At 44.3% G+C, this 14965-nt stretch overlaps 1 protein-coding gene across 6 annotated transcripts in view; it reads right to left on the bottom strand.

The window, feature by feature from the left end:
• The window catches only part of LOC309341701 (potassium voltage-gated channel subfamily KQT member 1-like), a 370888-nt gene that overhangs the window by 147371 nt on the left and 208552 nt on the right, over positions 1 to 14965 (bottom strand). For all 6 annotated transcript variants that reach the window (XM_081861359.1, XM_081861358.1, XM_081861362.1 and 3 more), the window contains 3 exons: positions 11615 to 11709; positions 10059 to 10099; positions 9004 to 9065 (listed from right to left, as the gene is read on the bottom strand). In XM_081861359.1, coding sequence (XP_081717485.1) covers positions 9004 to 9065; positions 10059 to 10099; positions 11615 to 11709 — 198 coding nt within the window. The remainder of the gene's footprint in view (positions 1 to 9003; positions 9066 to 10058; positions 10100 to 11614; positions 11710 to 14965) is intronic.

Raw genomic sequence — 14965 nt, 5'->3', positions numbered from 1 at the left:
ATTGCTAAGTATTATTACTTCATCTCAATGAAACCACAGGTGCATGTGACCTACACCAAACAATCTAGCTATTGACCTCCCACAGTCCCAGATGGCTGCTTGAAATTTTATCAGCGAAACCCACACAAGCAAAAGCCATGGAGGTGTGGAGGCAGATGAAAGCCAAGGTGGAATTGGATGGGCATCAGGACCCAGAAAGACCGATTCTGCAAGGTTGCTTCCTAGTAGCATTTAAGAGAGAAGGCTGCGAAAGCAGAAGGAACTAAGATAATGCAGTGTGTACCCCACAATGGAAATCCTACACCCAGGCTGTGTTCTGGAAAACAGAGGAGCAAATCTCATCCTTATTTTGCTGAGAATGGCAAATATAATATTTTTAAAACGGAAGCTCACATTCTCAGGAAGCCAATTTCAGCACCCAGTACCATTTTCTATTGCTTTTTGGTGCTCCCATGGAATTGTGGCACCTACAGAGCCTTGGCCGGCTTTCCCTTTCCTAGACAGTGAGGAAGCATAGCTTGTAAAGCAATAGTTTAACAAATCAATATGCTGATCGGGGAGAAGCTTGGAATCTGCAGGCTAGTTCTCACTAAGACAGGCAACCTGCGTCTGGGCTGTAGCACTTCAGACAGCAGGGGAGGGCCCACGTGATAGCATAGTCCCTTGCATACAGAAAGCGGTCAGTGATATTGCAGACTGTCTTGCAAGGATCTGTACTTTCTGACAAGTGGCTATAAGGTAGTGAACCTGCACAGTCGCAGCCCACCTCAGCTCTGTACTTCCTAATAAGAATATCCTGGGTTGGACAACAGTGTCTTTGCTACTCTTCCTTCATGACAGTCCAGCACAGAATATGTCATGCTAGATCCAATGGGTGATTCCAAAAGAGGGAACAAAAGCACAACGATAGTAAAAATTAAAACATTTGCATCAGCATCTATCTGTGTGTTTTGCTTCAGGGTTTTAGTCAAACCCACAAATTTACACTTCAGTGGTTAAACTAAGAACTGTGCCTTATTTACCAACATTGGCTCAAAACCTCCAAGAACTGGACTTTCTTCAAGAGTAAAATGAAGGCCAGGTATTATATGTTTAATTGAAGAAATGGCCTCACTGTACTTGAAAATAGTCTCCCTTTGTTTCTTATATTTTTAATAAGATTTCAGTGAGGTGCTACAAATATTCAAAGTGCAACCCAGCATGTATCCATTCAGAAATACCACTGAGTTCAATGGGGCTGATTCCCAGCGTTTAGCTTTTTAACTTGTTCATTAATTAACTACAGTTAGTGGTAAGACCCCCCCCCAATCAATGAAAAACAGCCTCCCCTCCATCTCAGTTTTCTACTTGTAGAATTTTATACACATATGTGATGCTACCAACAGCCCAAAGCACTACAAGTCCGTTCTTCCAAGCACACATCAATATGTAAGAAGTTATTTTAGTCTCCAGCATTTCTTTGCCTGAATGAAACCAAATGAACACAGGTACAGCTATGGAGCACCAGCCAAGGAAAATGAACCTTTCTTCCCTCCTACAGTGACATTTTTGGAAACAGCCACTTAAACATAAAATTCATGAATAAGCAATGTAATTTCTTAGCTATAATTTAGAGCGAAGGATTCCTTTCAGAACAGAATTAACATAATCTTGACATTTTTAATACTTTTAATGTTCATGTAACCAGGCTCATTATAGGTAAATATATATATAGTACATAAAAAAGACCACATTAATCTTTCCCCAATGGCAAAACCACTCCTCTTGTTTACATAGGGCTCTGTGTGTATACAAACTGAACATAGTCATTTGCTAAATGTGTAGACTACATTTGGTAGGGATTAAAGCAAAAATCAATGAGTCTGATTTCTGAAGCCCAAATATTATTTATGTTACTTATTTTTAAACTGTAAATACTGGATTCTTAAAGTAGCCATCCCGTGTGTTTCATTTTGAACATTTTCTCTTTTGAAATATATAAAAAAACCCCAGGGCCTCCATTTTACCAATACCTCCAGATTGTTCCCTGGACTGGTTTACATGTTACTTCAAAGCACTAAACTAACCCATGGTTTAAATGTGAACACACAAGGTGCTGGTGCACACTGCTGAAAGTGTAGGTGCCTGGCTGCTTGCCCACTCCTGCTGTTGTCCTACACTTGGGAGCTAAGCCATGATCTTAGAATGACAGAATCACAGAATTGTAGAGTTGGATGGAACCCCAAGGGCAATCTAGTCCAAACCCCTGCAATACAGGAATCTCAACTAAAGCATCCATATTGTTTATTGTTACATCTGAACCAATGCTATTTTTCTAGCACAAGAGGTGCCGGAACTCATCCTGAACGCTTCCCTCATTCTCTTATAATGGCAATGGAGCCCACCTGAGAGGGGCCGGAACTGAGTTCTGGTGAGTTCTGGCTGATAAAAAGCCCTAATCTGAACCCAGGCTTGTGAATTGTTTCTCTTGAAAACAAACACAAGTGGTAACGAAAGCTTGCTCTTGGCTCACTGCTCATAGTTGGAGGGGAACAAACCACTAAGTCAGACAATGGTTTGGCTCTTAGCAGTGCAGCACTTGTGACCTCAGCAGTGTGCACTTGCATGTTGCACATGTAGCTCAGTTGTGTTCAGCTGAGTAAACTAAGGTGAAAACAAGTTGAATTCATGCATCTAATAATTGTGCATCTAAACACACAATTATCAGTCCAGATTAAGATTAGTTGAAGTCTTAGAGATATACTAATGGGGGGATGTGTGTGGTGATGTGGGGGGGGGGGAGCATGTCCCTTTAAAGCCCAAAGATGTATCACTTTGTTTAAAGGAAGCAAAATATGACGCCTGTTTGATGCACAGCACCCGGCCAATATACGTACCTCAACAAATGTTAACGTCATATGTTATCAGCCAGGAGGATGACCAAGACTGAACATATATGTGAAAAGTTGTGCTTACAAAGCACTCTGCCCACATCCTTGGGTCATACAAATAAAAATTCACTTGAGAAACAATAACAAGAATGAGCCAAAATAACATATGGCAAATGCACTGTTCTTAACGCAGCATTCAAGCTGAGGCACTTGTTGTCACCTGTCCTTCAAAATGTGGATTTGTTCTGTTTGGAGGGCACAAAGTCCCTGGTCCTGTTTGCGATGCCTTTTGTCCCATTTTTGAAGTCATAAAAAATAAGATGTAAAAGTTTGCGCCCTCACTTGCTTGTCTCATGCAGCCTAGCTCAGAAGTTGAGCCCACCCACCAAGCTGGCTGATGGACGCTTCAGGCTAGCCAATAGAGCTTGCGAACCAGCTGACTCTTCGGGGTTGGGTGCAGCTCTTGCCAGTTACAATAAAGGAGATTCTGACTAAACATCAGGAATAACTTTCTGACGGTAAGAGCTGTTAGACATTGGAACAGACACCCTTGGGAAATTGTGGACTGTCCTTCTTTGGAGGTTTTTAAGCAGAGGTTGGATGGTCATCTGTCAGGGATGCTTTAATTGAGATTCCTGCATTGCAGGGGGTTGGACTAAATGATCTTCAGGGACTTGGGTGTAGGGATGAATGTACTTGCTCCACAACCCTAAACAGCTAATTGCCAGCAACAGCAGACCACACAGGTGGACCAGATGCCCACCCTGTCCTCATATTAACTTTGGCTATACTATTATAGGACCTACTAATGTCTTCTCAGTGGCTGCTCCCAGACTTTCCTCTCTGTTGGGTGGCAGGTCACTGGCAGGTGAATACTTTCTTATTACAACAGGCTTTTAGAAACAGACACCTTGGAGCCTTTGCATGACCAGAAACTTTGCCTTATCAGGAGTCCTGACAGTGTGGAGTCTTCTAAGTTTGTCCAAGTTTGGTGTAGAAGAGTGCCAAGAGTAAGGAAAATTGGTGGACACATATCCTTGTTCCCTCCATAAAGAATCTACTGCTCCATTCTGATTCTGTTGTAGCCCCAACTTGCATTGGCACTCCTTGACCCAATTTTTTTTTAAAAGGCAAGTACCTTCCGCCCCCTCCCCCAGCTGATGTGGAAGATGGATGCTTGATATTCCACCTCAGGAGTTCATTTCTAGTATTCTAGTCCTTGGATCACACAACCTCACCATCCCTTTGTGACAGAAAGAGAACAGATTTGCATTTCCAACAAATTAAATGTTCTTCCAGTTAGCCTGGCTCTTACTAAAAATAAAAGCAAAACTTATAAATAAAACTAAAAAGAAAACTAAAAATAAAAGCAAAACTGAAAAATAAGTCATGTCAGACTAACCTGATCTCGTTTTTTGACAGAATTACAACCCTGGTAGATGAAGGGAACGCAGTGGATGTAGCCTACCTTGATTTCAGCAAGGCATTTGACAAGGTGCCCCATGATATTCTTGTAAAGAAGCTGGTAAAATGTGGACTTGACTATGCTACCACTCAGTGGATTTGTAACTGGCTGACTGACCGAACCCAAAGGGTGCTCATCAATGGTTCCTCTTCATCCTGGAGAAGAGTGACTAGTGGGGTGCCACAGGGTTCTGTCTTGGGCCCGGTCTTATTCAACATCTTTATCAACGACTTGGATGATGGACTCAAGGGCATCCTGATCAAATTTGCAGATGACACCAAACTGGGAGGGGTGGCTAACACCCCAGAGGACAGGATCACACTTCAAAACGACCTTGACAGATTAGAGAACTGGGCCAAAACAAACAAGATGAATTTTAACAGGGAGAAATGTAAAGTATTGCACTTGGGCAAAAAAAATGAGAGGCACAAATACAAGATGGGTGACACCTGGCTTGAGAGCAGTACATGTGAAAAGGATCTAGGAGTCTTGGTTGACCACAAACTTGACATGAGCCAACAGTGTGACGCGGCAGCTAAAAAAGCCAATGCAATTCTGGGCTGCATCAATAGGAGTATAGCATCTAGATCAAGGGAAGTAATAGTGCCACTGTATTCTGCTCTGGTCAGACCTCACCTGGAGTACTGTGTCCAGTTCTGGGCACCCCAGTTCAAGAAGGACACTGACAAACTGGAACGTGTCCAGAGGAGGCCAACCAAAATGGTCAAAGGCCTGGAAACGATGCCTTATGAGGAACGGCTAAGGGAGCTGGGCATATTTAGCCTGGAGAAGAGGAGGTTGAGGGGTGATATGATAGCCATGTTCAAATATATAAAAGGATGTCACATAGAGGAGGGAGAAAGGTTGTTTTCTGCTGCTCCAGAGAAGCGGACACGGAGCAATGGTTCCAAACTACAAGAAAGAAGATTCCACCTAAACATTAGGAAGAACTTCCTGACAGTAAGAGCTGTTCGACAGTGGAATTTGCTGCCAAGGAGTGTGGTGGAGTCTCCTTCTTTGGAGGTCTTTAAGCAGAGGCTTGACAACCATATGTCAGGAGTGCTCTGATGGTGTTTCCTGCTTGGCAGGGGGTTGGACTCGATGGCCCTTGTGGTCTCTTCCAACTCTATGATTCTATGATTATTTCAATGCAGTATTTATAGAGGCCTGTGCTTTGTTCAGACTTTGTGTCTGAAATCTTGCTCTAAAGCCTTCAGCTTTATGGCTCAACATCCCTTGGCATTTCTGCCCATTTTGAATGTTACCAAATTATTGCTTTGACTTAGTGTGCTGTTGCTTCTTTGTTTATAAATGTGGAAACAGTTATGTCAATTGTATGTCAATTGTAACTGTAAATATCACAAATGCTTTCCATATAATTATGAAATTATCTAATATGTATATTTTACAAAAATCAAGACAGCTATCTTTTTCACACTTTTTTATTCATCAATTCCTGTCCCTCTCAGTTTTTATTTTTCAGCTTTCTCTGCTTCCTCTCTCACCTTGCGGTATACATGTTTTCCCCCTTTAAAATGTTAAATAGAATACAATAAATAGGGCATTCGTAATACCCAATCTGAATTGTAGAGGTTTCAGATTGCAAATTTAAACAGATATGAATGCTAACAACTAGATCATGTTGGAAACAATTGTCCAAATATGTATAAATGGAATCTGTGAATGGCTACATGCCATAAGTTAAAGTTAACTCCTTAAATTGAAGCTTGGGGAGGTTCAGCCAAATGGCACACATTTGCCGTTGGAGAGGGCCCCATGCACATCTTGAAGATCTCCACATAGTCTGAACTGAACCACAAGCAGCTACAATACCAACTACAACAGCATGAGTTATTTGTAAGCAAGAGCAAATCAAAGAAGGGTTTTAGTTTAATTTGCAAAAAAATCATTAAAGCATAATATAAGCCAACAATCAGTAGTTCACAGAGCCAAAAGGGGGATTGAGATTTCTATTGTACAATTAGTAGAATCAATGCTAGCTATAAGGTCAAGCAAGATAGGCTTGTGTAGGGTGTTCCCCACCCCAGACCAGTAAGTAAGTGTCCACTGATCCCAAAGCAGCCAAGAAGGTCAGAGGCAGATGAGAGTAGTCTATGCCCTTCCACGTCTAGGTTAAGCAGGCCTCCTTAGGGTGCCTTTCTCTTGGTGCCCTAACATGAAAACATGGAACTAGCATTCTATAACATTATTAAATCTACACAAACACATCACAACTGAGCCTAAAGGTGATGGGGATATATAGAGCATGCCAACTTTCAATTGCTAAAGTGTATTTTTGCAAGTTCCTTACTTAGTAAGTGACATAGACACCGAGTGTCAGACGTTTTCTGCCACTGTGCAGCAGTAGCACTGGACTGGGAGTTGGCTCCTCAGTGCAGGAATTAGGAGGCATCTTTTACACGATTTCAAGTCTGCCTCCACACACAGGAGGCATACTAAACAAATGCATAACAATGAGGTGTGACAGAAGGTGGGGGAAGACAAGGCTATTAGCAGTTGTTCTTGTTGTTGTTTAGTCATTTAGTTGTGTCTGACTCTTCGTGACCCCCTGGACCAGAGCACGCCAGGCACTCCTGTCTTCCGCTGCCTCCCGCAGTCTGGTCAGACTCATGTTTGTAGCTTCCAGAACAATGTCTAACCATCTCATCCTCTGTCGTCCCCTTCTCCTTGTGCCCTCCATCTTTCCCAACATCAGGGTCTTCTTGCAGTCCATCAGGATCTTCTTGCAGTCCATGGGACTCTCAAGAGTCTCCTCCAGCACCAGAATTCAAAAGCATCAATTCTTCGGCAATCAGCCTTCTTTATGGTCCAACTGCTATTAGCAGTACTTCATTCTGAAGTCAAAAGCCTCCCCTGATCAGTCAAAACGAAGGGGGAAGGGGGAAGGAGATTGGGGGAGGCTCGGGAGTCACGGGCAGGTGGCACGCCGTTGCACAGTTTTTTAAAAACTCAGAGCATTTATGTTTCACAGAGTTTGAAAAAAGGGCTTTGCACCTTTTTACATACACATACACTATGCATGTGTGCTTGGGCTCAGGGTCTTTTGCCTCACCATCCCCACTACTGACTCCCTGTTGCTACTCGGCTTAAAAAAAAAAAAAAAAAGTGTTCCCGGATTCATTGAAAAAAATCTGGTAACCATATTGCAGACACACAATGTTGCCCCACTATTGTCTCCAAATTCCTGCAAAACCTGTTTCATCAAAACCCTAGCAAACACCTACATAATCTGCTTACCCAGAGGAGACAGTGGGATCAATAGAAATGAATGTCTAGGCCACAGGCACCACTGGCTACATCTCATACCATTTCAGTTCTCTTGCAAAGAAATACAGTGGTACCTCAGGATGCGAACGGGATCCGTTCTGGAGCCCCGTTTGCATCCCGAAGTGAACATAACCCGTGTCCGCGCGTCCGCGGGTTGCGCTTTGGCACTTTCGCGCATGTGCATGATGTCATTTTGAGCGTCTGTGCATGCGGTGAAACCCGGAAGTAACAAGCTCCGTTACTTCCGGGTCGCTGTGGAGCGCAACCCGAAAATATTCATCCCGTAGTGTACTTATCCCAAGGTATGACTGTACTATCATCTATCCTGTGCTTCATTTGGGGGGAAAAAGGAGGCACTGCCTGGTACACACCCTCCCCCAAAGCTTCCAGCTGCCTGCCCCCTGGAGGAGTTTTGGCACACCCCACCAAAGGGGGGCTACCACAAAGTGGCATGACTAGAGCAGCTGTTTCCTTGACATGAAGGTTGCTCTAGCCATGCCACTTTGTGGTCGAAGAGCAAAGCAGTCCTCCTCTACCATAAACTAGTGCAGCTAGAGTGGCCCACACAGCAAGGATAGGAAAAAGTAGCATTGGCCACTCTTGCCGTGCCACTTTGTGGTAGAATAAGCACTAGTCAAGGAAGGGGGAGGGGGAGGTGGCCACTCTAGCTATGCTACTTTGTGGTAGCTCCAGGGAAGCAGTGGAGGAGGCGGAGGCGAAAAGAAGCGGAGGCGAAAAGAGGTGGCGGTACAGCATACAGTCACGTACCACCTCAAAATAAGCCCCTGCATCTATCTATCCCTTCCCTTTCACCAAAGCAGGGCACTGCCCACCCAGCTTACTCTTCCATTACAGATCAACACTTTATTGATTCTTATCAGCAGTTCAACACACTTGTCTCCATATATCCCAGCAATAGCCCAGGAAAAAGAAGCCAGAAAATTGCCACGCATTAGGTTTGATAACCTTGGAAGCAAAGGCCATCCATAAATTCCTCCGTGCTTCAGGTTTCATACCTTTTGAGCTTCAGACACATCTTTATACTACTCACGCGGTCAAGAAGCAAATATTCCTGCTTTGCACCAAAGTTTGCATCAAGGTTTGCCATGTATAGATAGCCCTAACACAGCCTACAGAAAACTTCTTCATCAAACGTCTTCCAGTTAATAATAATAATAATTTTATTATTTATACCACACCCATCTGGCTCAGTTTCCCTAGCAACTTTCGGTGGCTGTATTAGGGTATTCTCTTCCTATCTTGGCTTCTCAGAGTTTTAAAGTAAATGATGGTAAGATACAATCTTCATGGCACATAAATCTGATATCATTAACGGTGTGTGGAAAGTGCTTTAAAACAAACAAACAAACAAATCCTTACCTTATCCTCTAGCCGGATCAGTCTGGCTCCTACCGTATAGTATCCTTTGTCTACTCCCTTTTCTTAAAAAAGGAAAAAGGGAAAAAAATACTCAATTATATATATCTGGGGGGAAATGCAGCTAGTTTATTTAACATAGTTCTAGCAAGAAGGTGGTAGATAATTGGCTGGCAACATGATTGCACTATATCCTCCATAATAGATAAATACCCACAGTAGTTACCGGTGTGGTGCGGCCCAGCTGCCATCCTAACACCAATGTTGCTGCAGTTTACCTCAGTGATGCTGGTGGAGAAGGACAGCGGCAAGGGCACTGCTGTGTGGGCACAAGAGAAGCACAGGGCCTGGCTCCACCAAGACATTTGTGCCACCCCACCCTTGCTGCTGCCCTGCTCTGCCCAGCGCCACCTAGGTAAGCTGTAGGGACACCAATGTCAGGAGGGAGGCTCTGGCCCCCCCAGCCACCACGGAATGCAGAGATCCATGGATACTGGGACACAAGAGAAGGGCAACCCCTGACATCCTTGGATAAAGGGCTGAGAAAGTTCCTTGCTTTCACAGCTAAATTAACCAAAGCTCTGACTCACATCTTTCTACCACTCATATTGCTGCCACTATCCAGATAAGTGAGGGGAGGGTGTCCTGATAGGGTAGAGCTAGTAGGATGATGCTATACAGCCAGCTAAGTTTGGCGAGGACCTGGTATTATGGAGAGCAAATCAAGTTAATCCAGAAAGAGAAAAGAAGTGAGTACTTTCTGTTCAGCCCTGCCCTCCTCTCCTGATCTCTGAGCTATGTTACGCTGATCTGTAGCTAAAGATGCATGGAGAAAACTGCGCGTAAGATGCCCAGTCCTCTGACATTTGTTACATTTACATGCATAGTAAAAGACACACATATAAGAATCATTTAATAGAGATGCTTTTCACAAACTTTTGTTGATTATCAGCTGAATATAATAACTAAATAGTGGCCTAAATTTTCAATTAAATACCCCCCCACACCTGCCCTTCATTGGCTGATGCAACTGATAGGTCTATAGAAATGTTCTATACCTGGAAGAAAGAGGCCAGGCTTCCCCAAGGAATGATCCAACCTGAAAAGAGAATTTGATTACACAAGAATGTTATCAAGTCGATTTCATTATGCTTCAGGTTGTAGTGATGCCAATTTTGCTTGTGTGATCTACAGGACAGCGAGCAAGTCTACACAGGGACTGACAGAGCTTGAACCTTGTTCCTGCTCCTTATTACTACATAGATGACACACAACTCTGCCTCATGTTTCCATTGGCTAATCCTAGGAAGGCTGTGAAATACCTGAACAGGTGTCTGGAGGCAGATTTGAGATAGATGAGGGTAAATAAATAGAAATATACCCTAGACAAATACAGAAATACTGTGACTGGGAAAATGGCTGATTCTGCTTGGATGAATTAGGTTGCACTTTCACTGAAAGACCATGTTTGAATCTTGGGGCTCCTCTTGGATTCAACATTACCTGCAGAACCAAAGCTGCCAGGGGTGGCAAGGAGTGCCTTTTATCAGACAGCTAGAATCCTATGTGAATATGGAGGCTAATGCAACAGCAATTCCTGTCCCAGTTACATCAAGACTGGACTGTTAAAATGGGCTCAAAATGGGGCTGCCCATGAAGACGGTGGAGGAGCTTCAGCTGGAGCAGCTGAGTGCAGCAGCCTGGATTTTCACAGGAAGTAAACACTCATACCATATTACACCAATTCTTTGTCAGCTGCATTAGCTGCCTGTATACTTCAGGGCACAATTCAAAGTGTCAGTCATGACCATAAAGCCCTTAGTGGCTTGGGATCAAGTTATCCAAAGGACTGCCTACATTCATACAAACCTGCCAGAGATTTGAGATCAGTGACAGAGGCTCTCCTCAGTCACCTGCTCAGGAAAGAAGTTCAGTTAGCAGGGCCAAGGCAGTTTTCTTTTGTGCATCATGAGCCATCTGGGCTGCCACCAGGGACCTGGTGTTTCTGTTATCAACCTGGATATCTAGAATGGTCATGATAATATTAGAACTTTATAAATTTAGCATATCCATTTAAAAGGGCTTCACATATATTATCTTGGCATAATCCTTGCAAAAAGGATTCCACTGCATTCTTTTTCCCAAGAGGTAGAAGGTCCATTGTACACCATTGAAAACTGAGGTAGCATGTTGCTCAGGATACTGAGCAACATCAGGAAACTTCCCGTGTGAATTTTGCCTCTGCCACTCTTCTATCAGCCTCCTTTCTCTATTATGGGGATAATAAAACTGGCGAACCTTTCAGAGTTTCTGTAAAGACTGCAAGAAAAGAACATGCAAAAAATAATTTGAGCATTTGAAAAAATGCTAAGGCAGATTCCATTCCTCTGCGGGAACAATAACCTGTACATTATCTAACACTGTATTTAAAGAGACTTGTTGAAGTTGTGTTAACATACACAACTTCAACAAGTCTCTTTAATACAGTGTTAGACAATGTAACATCACCAATTTCTGTGTACAAAATACAGCATTTTTGCCCCCAAATGCTTTTCAAATGTATATCCCTCACTGCTAGCTCACAGGGCACCTGAAGCAACTGTGAGCTGGGTACCTTCTTTGGAGTTCTTTTATTCGAACCATCATATTGAGATGCCCTTGAGAGTATTGTTCAATCACATCACGCACATCATAAGGCTTCCGAGCTTGCTGTGAAAAGAGAACAAATGAAAATGGAAAAGGTGAGAGATATCCTGTTTTTGCATCACTTGCTTTGAGCCATATAGATATTAATACCATAGATTCCGGCGTATTAGGCGACTGGGTGTATTAGACGACCCCCCAAATTAGCAGCTGCAATTTGGGGATTTGTCCTAAAAGCCCAGTCGCCTAATACGCTGGGCAGCTCCGTGCCGGGAGAAAGCCGCCTGGCGCGGAGCTGAGCCCGTTGCTTGCTGCTGCTGCTTCAGAAGGGGGGTGGGGGGCCTCCGCCCCACGCCACCCATACCCAGCGACCCCTGACTTTTAAACCTCTTTTCCAGGGTTAAAAAGTCGCCTTATACACCGGAACCTACGGTACTTAAGGATTTCTGTAAGTACTTTCAGATCTTTCATGTACATTATCTTAATGCAGCACCCCTGCAAGATACATTGGTATTTTATCACATTTTCCTATTTCAGACAAGGAGTGGGAATAAGAGAAAGTGGCTTGCCTAAGGTCAACAAGAGAGTTCATGGCAGACACAAGATTTGACCCAAGGACTTCCTGGTTGTAGCTCAATCTCTTAGCTACCATACTAAACAGGCTCAAACTTTACAAAATTTAGCATCTTTTATATCCAACAAAGTAGTTTCATTAGTGAACTCTGGCTGTGCAACTGATTGTCCAGCAAACTATGGTCATTTCAAAATGGCATATTTGGAAAGACAATTAAGCTATTTTACAGGCAAAAGTTCAACTCTTTGCTCATTTTCACAATGACACCTCTTTTGGCCTACACGCAAGTTTGGTGATAACTACTTCAGAATGAAACAAGTTTTGTAATACTGGATGTGGGGTGGGCATGGGACCCCATTCCTGCATACAGATTTAATATACAAGTTAGCAGGGAGTTTGACTGGACAGCTGTCATGGTCCCCTCCAACTCTACAATTCAATGACTAAAGTTTAAAGGGAAAACAGGAGAACAAGTAAGCAAAAGCATTAATTAGCTACCTGACTGTTTTGTTGCTAAAAATACAAGGGCTGGCCAAGACACTAAAAATGAAGCCCCAAAAAGAGAAAAAGTGAACCTGGAAAATTTGCATGACAATGCTATTATTCATGGAGTAAACACAGGAAAAGGAGGTGGAGACTGTGCTCTCTTTGTTTTTTGCTGTCTTTGAATCTACTTTAACTCCAAGGGGAATCTGGGGGTGGCAATGGGTCCCTCTTTTGGCTGTGGGTCAAGGGACCAGAAAAAGACTAGAGAAGGTACAGTGAAAATTTTAGTAACTGAAAAAGAAGTAACAACGGCTTGTTAGTCTTGTTGTCTGTTTTCTCTCTGCCACCAGCCTAGGCCAGAGATATTAGCATGCATTAAATCCTCCAGCATGTGATGGAGTCATGCTTGGAGTGCAGCCATGGGTTCCTAGAAATTCCAGATAAAAGCAGAGAGGAAAAACTAAACTTGCAAAGAACAAGAACAACAAGAACAACAAGTAGAGGAAACAGACCCCCTTTCTCCCACCACCACCACCACTACAAAGAGAAACAGAAACCCATCCAAACAAAATTGTTTTAGGTAATCTTCAGCAGTCTGGGCCTACCTGGACCTTGGTTTTGGGGAACACGGCTTCACTGTTTTCTTGACATGTGGTATGTGCTTGGAGGGAAGGGGTGGACTATTATACTTTCAATTTTTTAATGCTCCGAATTTATTGCTTTCTGCAACTTCCTGCTTACAGACGCTGACACATCGTTATTTCTGGCCAGGAAAAGCAGACTATTGCAACTGTGCCAGTATCACTCTCTGGACTTGACTGGCAGAGATGCTTTGAGAGCTGTTTGTCTAAGTGTACCCCTCCCTCGCACCCAACCCCTCAAATCTATTTTTTTGGGCTCTCTATTGTATCACAATGGCTCAATGCCTAGCTGTTCTAACAAAGGTTTGGGAAACTGTTATGTACTGAGTCGAATAGGATCCAAACTGCAGCAGTCTGATTGGTCCTAGAACAATAGGATCCAAAAGGCAGCAGTCTGATTGGTCCTAGAACAATAGGATTCAGAATGCAGCAGTCTGATTGGTCCTAGAACAATGCAGCAGTATGATTGGTTGGCAGGAACCACCCAATCATGCTCCAGATAGAAGTGAATCCACAACCTGATTGGCTTACAGTAGAATTCCGGAATTAGCCAATCATGTGCAGCCCATTGTGTAAATAATGTATATAAAGCTTTGAGGGGACTTTCATTCATTCCTCCTCACCACTATGAGCTGAATAAAGAGCATGAAATCACTTTGCGACTCTGAGTATATTTCACTGGCGACGAGGATGGGATCCCGCTGAGCTGACTGCCACACACAGCACCGCAGCACCGCCACCTGCCGCACCGCTGCCTCGTGCCGTGTATCCAGGCTTCAGCTCCGGGACACGAGGAACTCAGAATGGCAACTGACAGCAGCTTCTCGCCGTTCAACCCAGCATCTGGAGACTGGGAAGCGTACGCCTCCCATTTCACCTTCCTCCTAGAAGCCAAAGGGGTCACCGATGACGAAGACGCCAAGAAGAGGGCAATATTCTTCAGCGTCTGCAGAGAGGAGACGTTTGAAATCGCCCGGGCTCTCCTTGCGCCTGAAGACGTTGCTACTGTTCCATACAAAACAATAATGGAACAGCTGAAGGGGCACTTTTTGCCACAGCCCTCAGTGGTGGCTCGTCGAAATGCCTTCTACGCAAAGCGGCAAGCCCCTGGGGAAACCATAACTGGGTTTGTGACCTCTCTCCGCCAAGCCGCCCGGTTCTGCAACTTCTGAGAGCTGGAGAACATGCTTCGTGACCGCCTCGTCGGTGGCCTGAAGGATGAGAAGCTGCAACGACGCCTCTACGCTAAGAAGAACCTAACGTTCCAGGTCGCTCTGGAGGAGGCCCTGGCAACGGAAGCTGCCGAGAGGTCGACGCAAGAGGCACGGCCGAGCCAGCCGTCCCAACCAAGGGTCCACCATGAAGACCTCACCGACGACTCAGGATCTGACAGGGAGGAGGTGCACCGAGTACAGCAGCGCACTCAAGCAGCTCACAGACCACAGCTGCCTCGATGAGAAGGAGGGAACTGCACAAGCTGCGGGGAGAGTCACAAGAGGAGGACCTGTCAGAAGGCGTGGCGTAGCTAATTGGTTTACGACCCCAATTAGCCCCAGCTTACAGCGATCTCCGGGTCCGGCACGTTTCCCTCAAGCTGCGCCGATCCTTCGCTCCGCCACGA

This window comes from Podarcis erhardii (genome assembly GCF_964252035.2).
Source record: "Podarcis erhardii genome assembly, chromosome: 5".
Classification (NCBI taxonomy): domain Eukaryota; kingdom Metazoa; phylum Chordata; class Lepidosauria; order Squamata; family Lacertidae; genus Podarcis; species Podarcis erhardii.
Note: the sequence above shows the minus strand (reverse complement) of the source record. Positions and strands in the feature narration are given on the sequence as shown.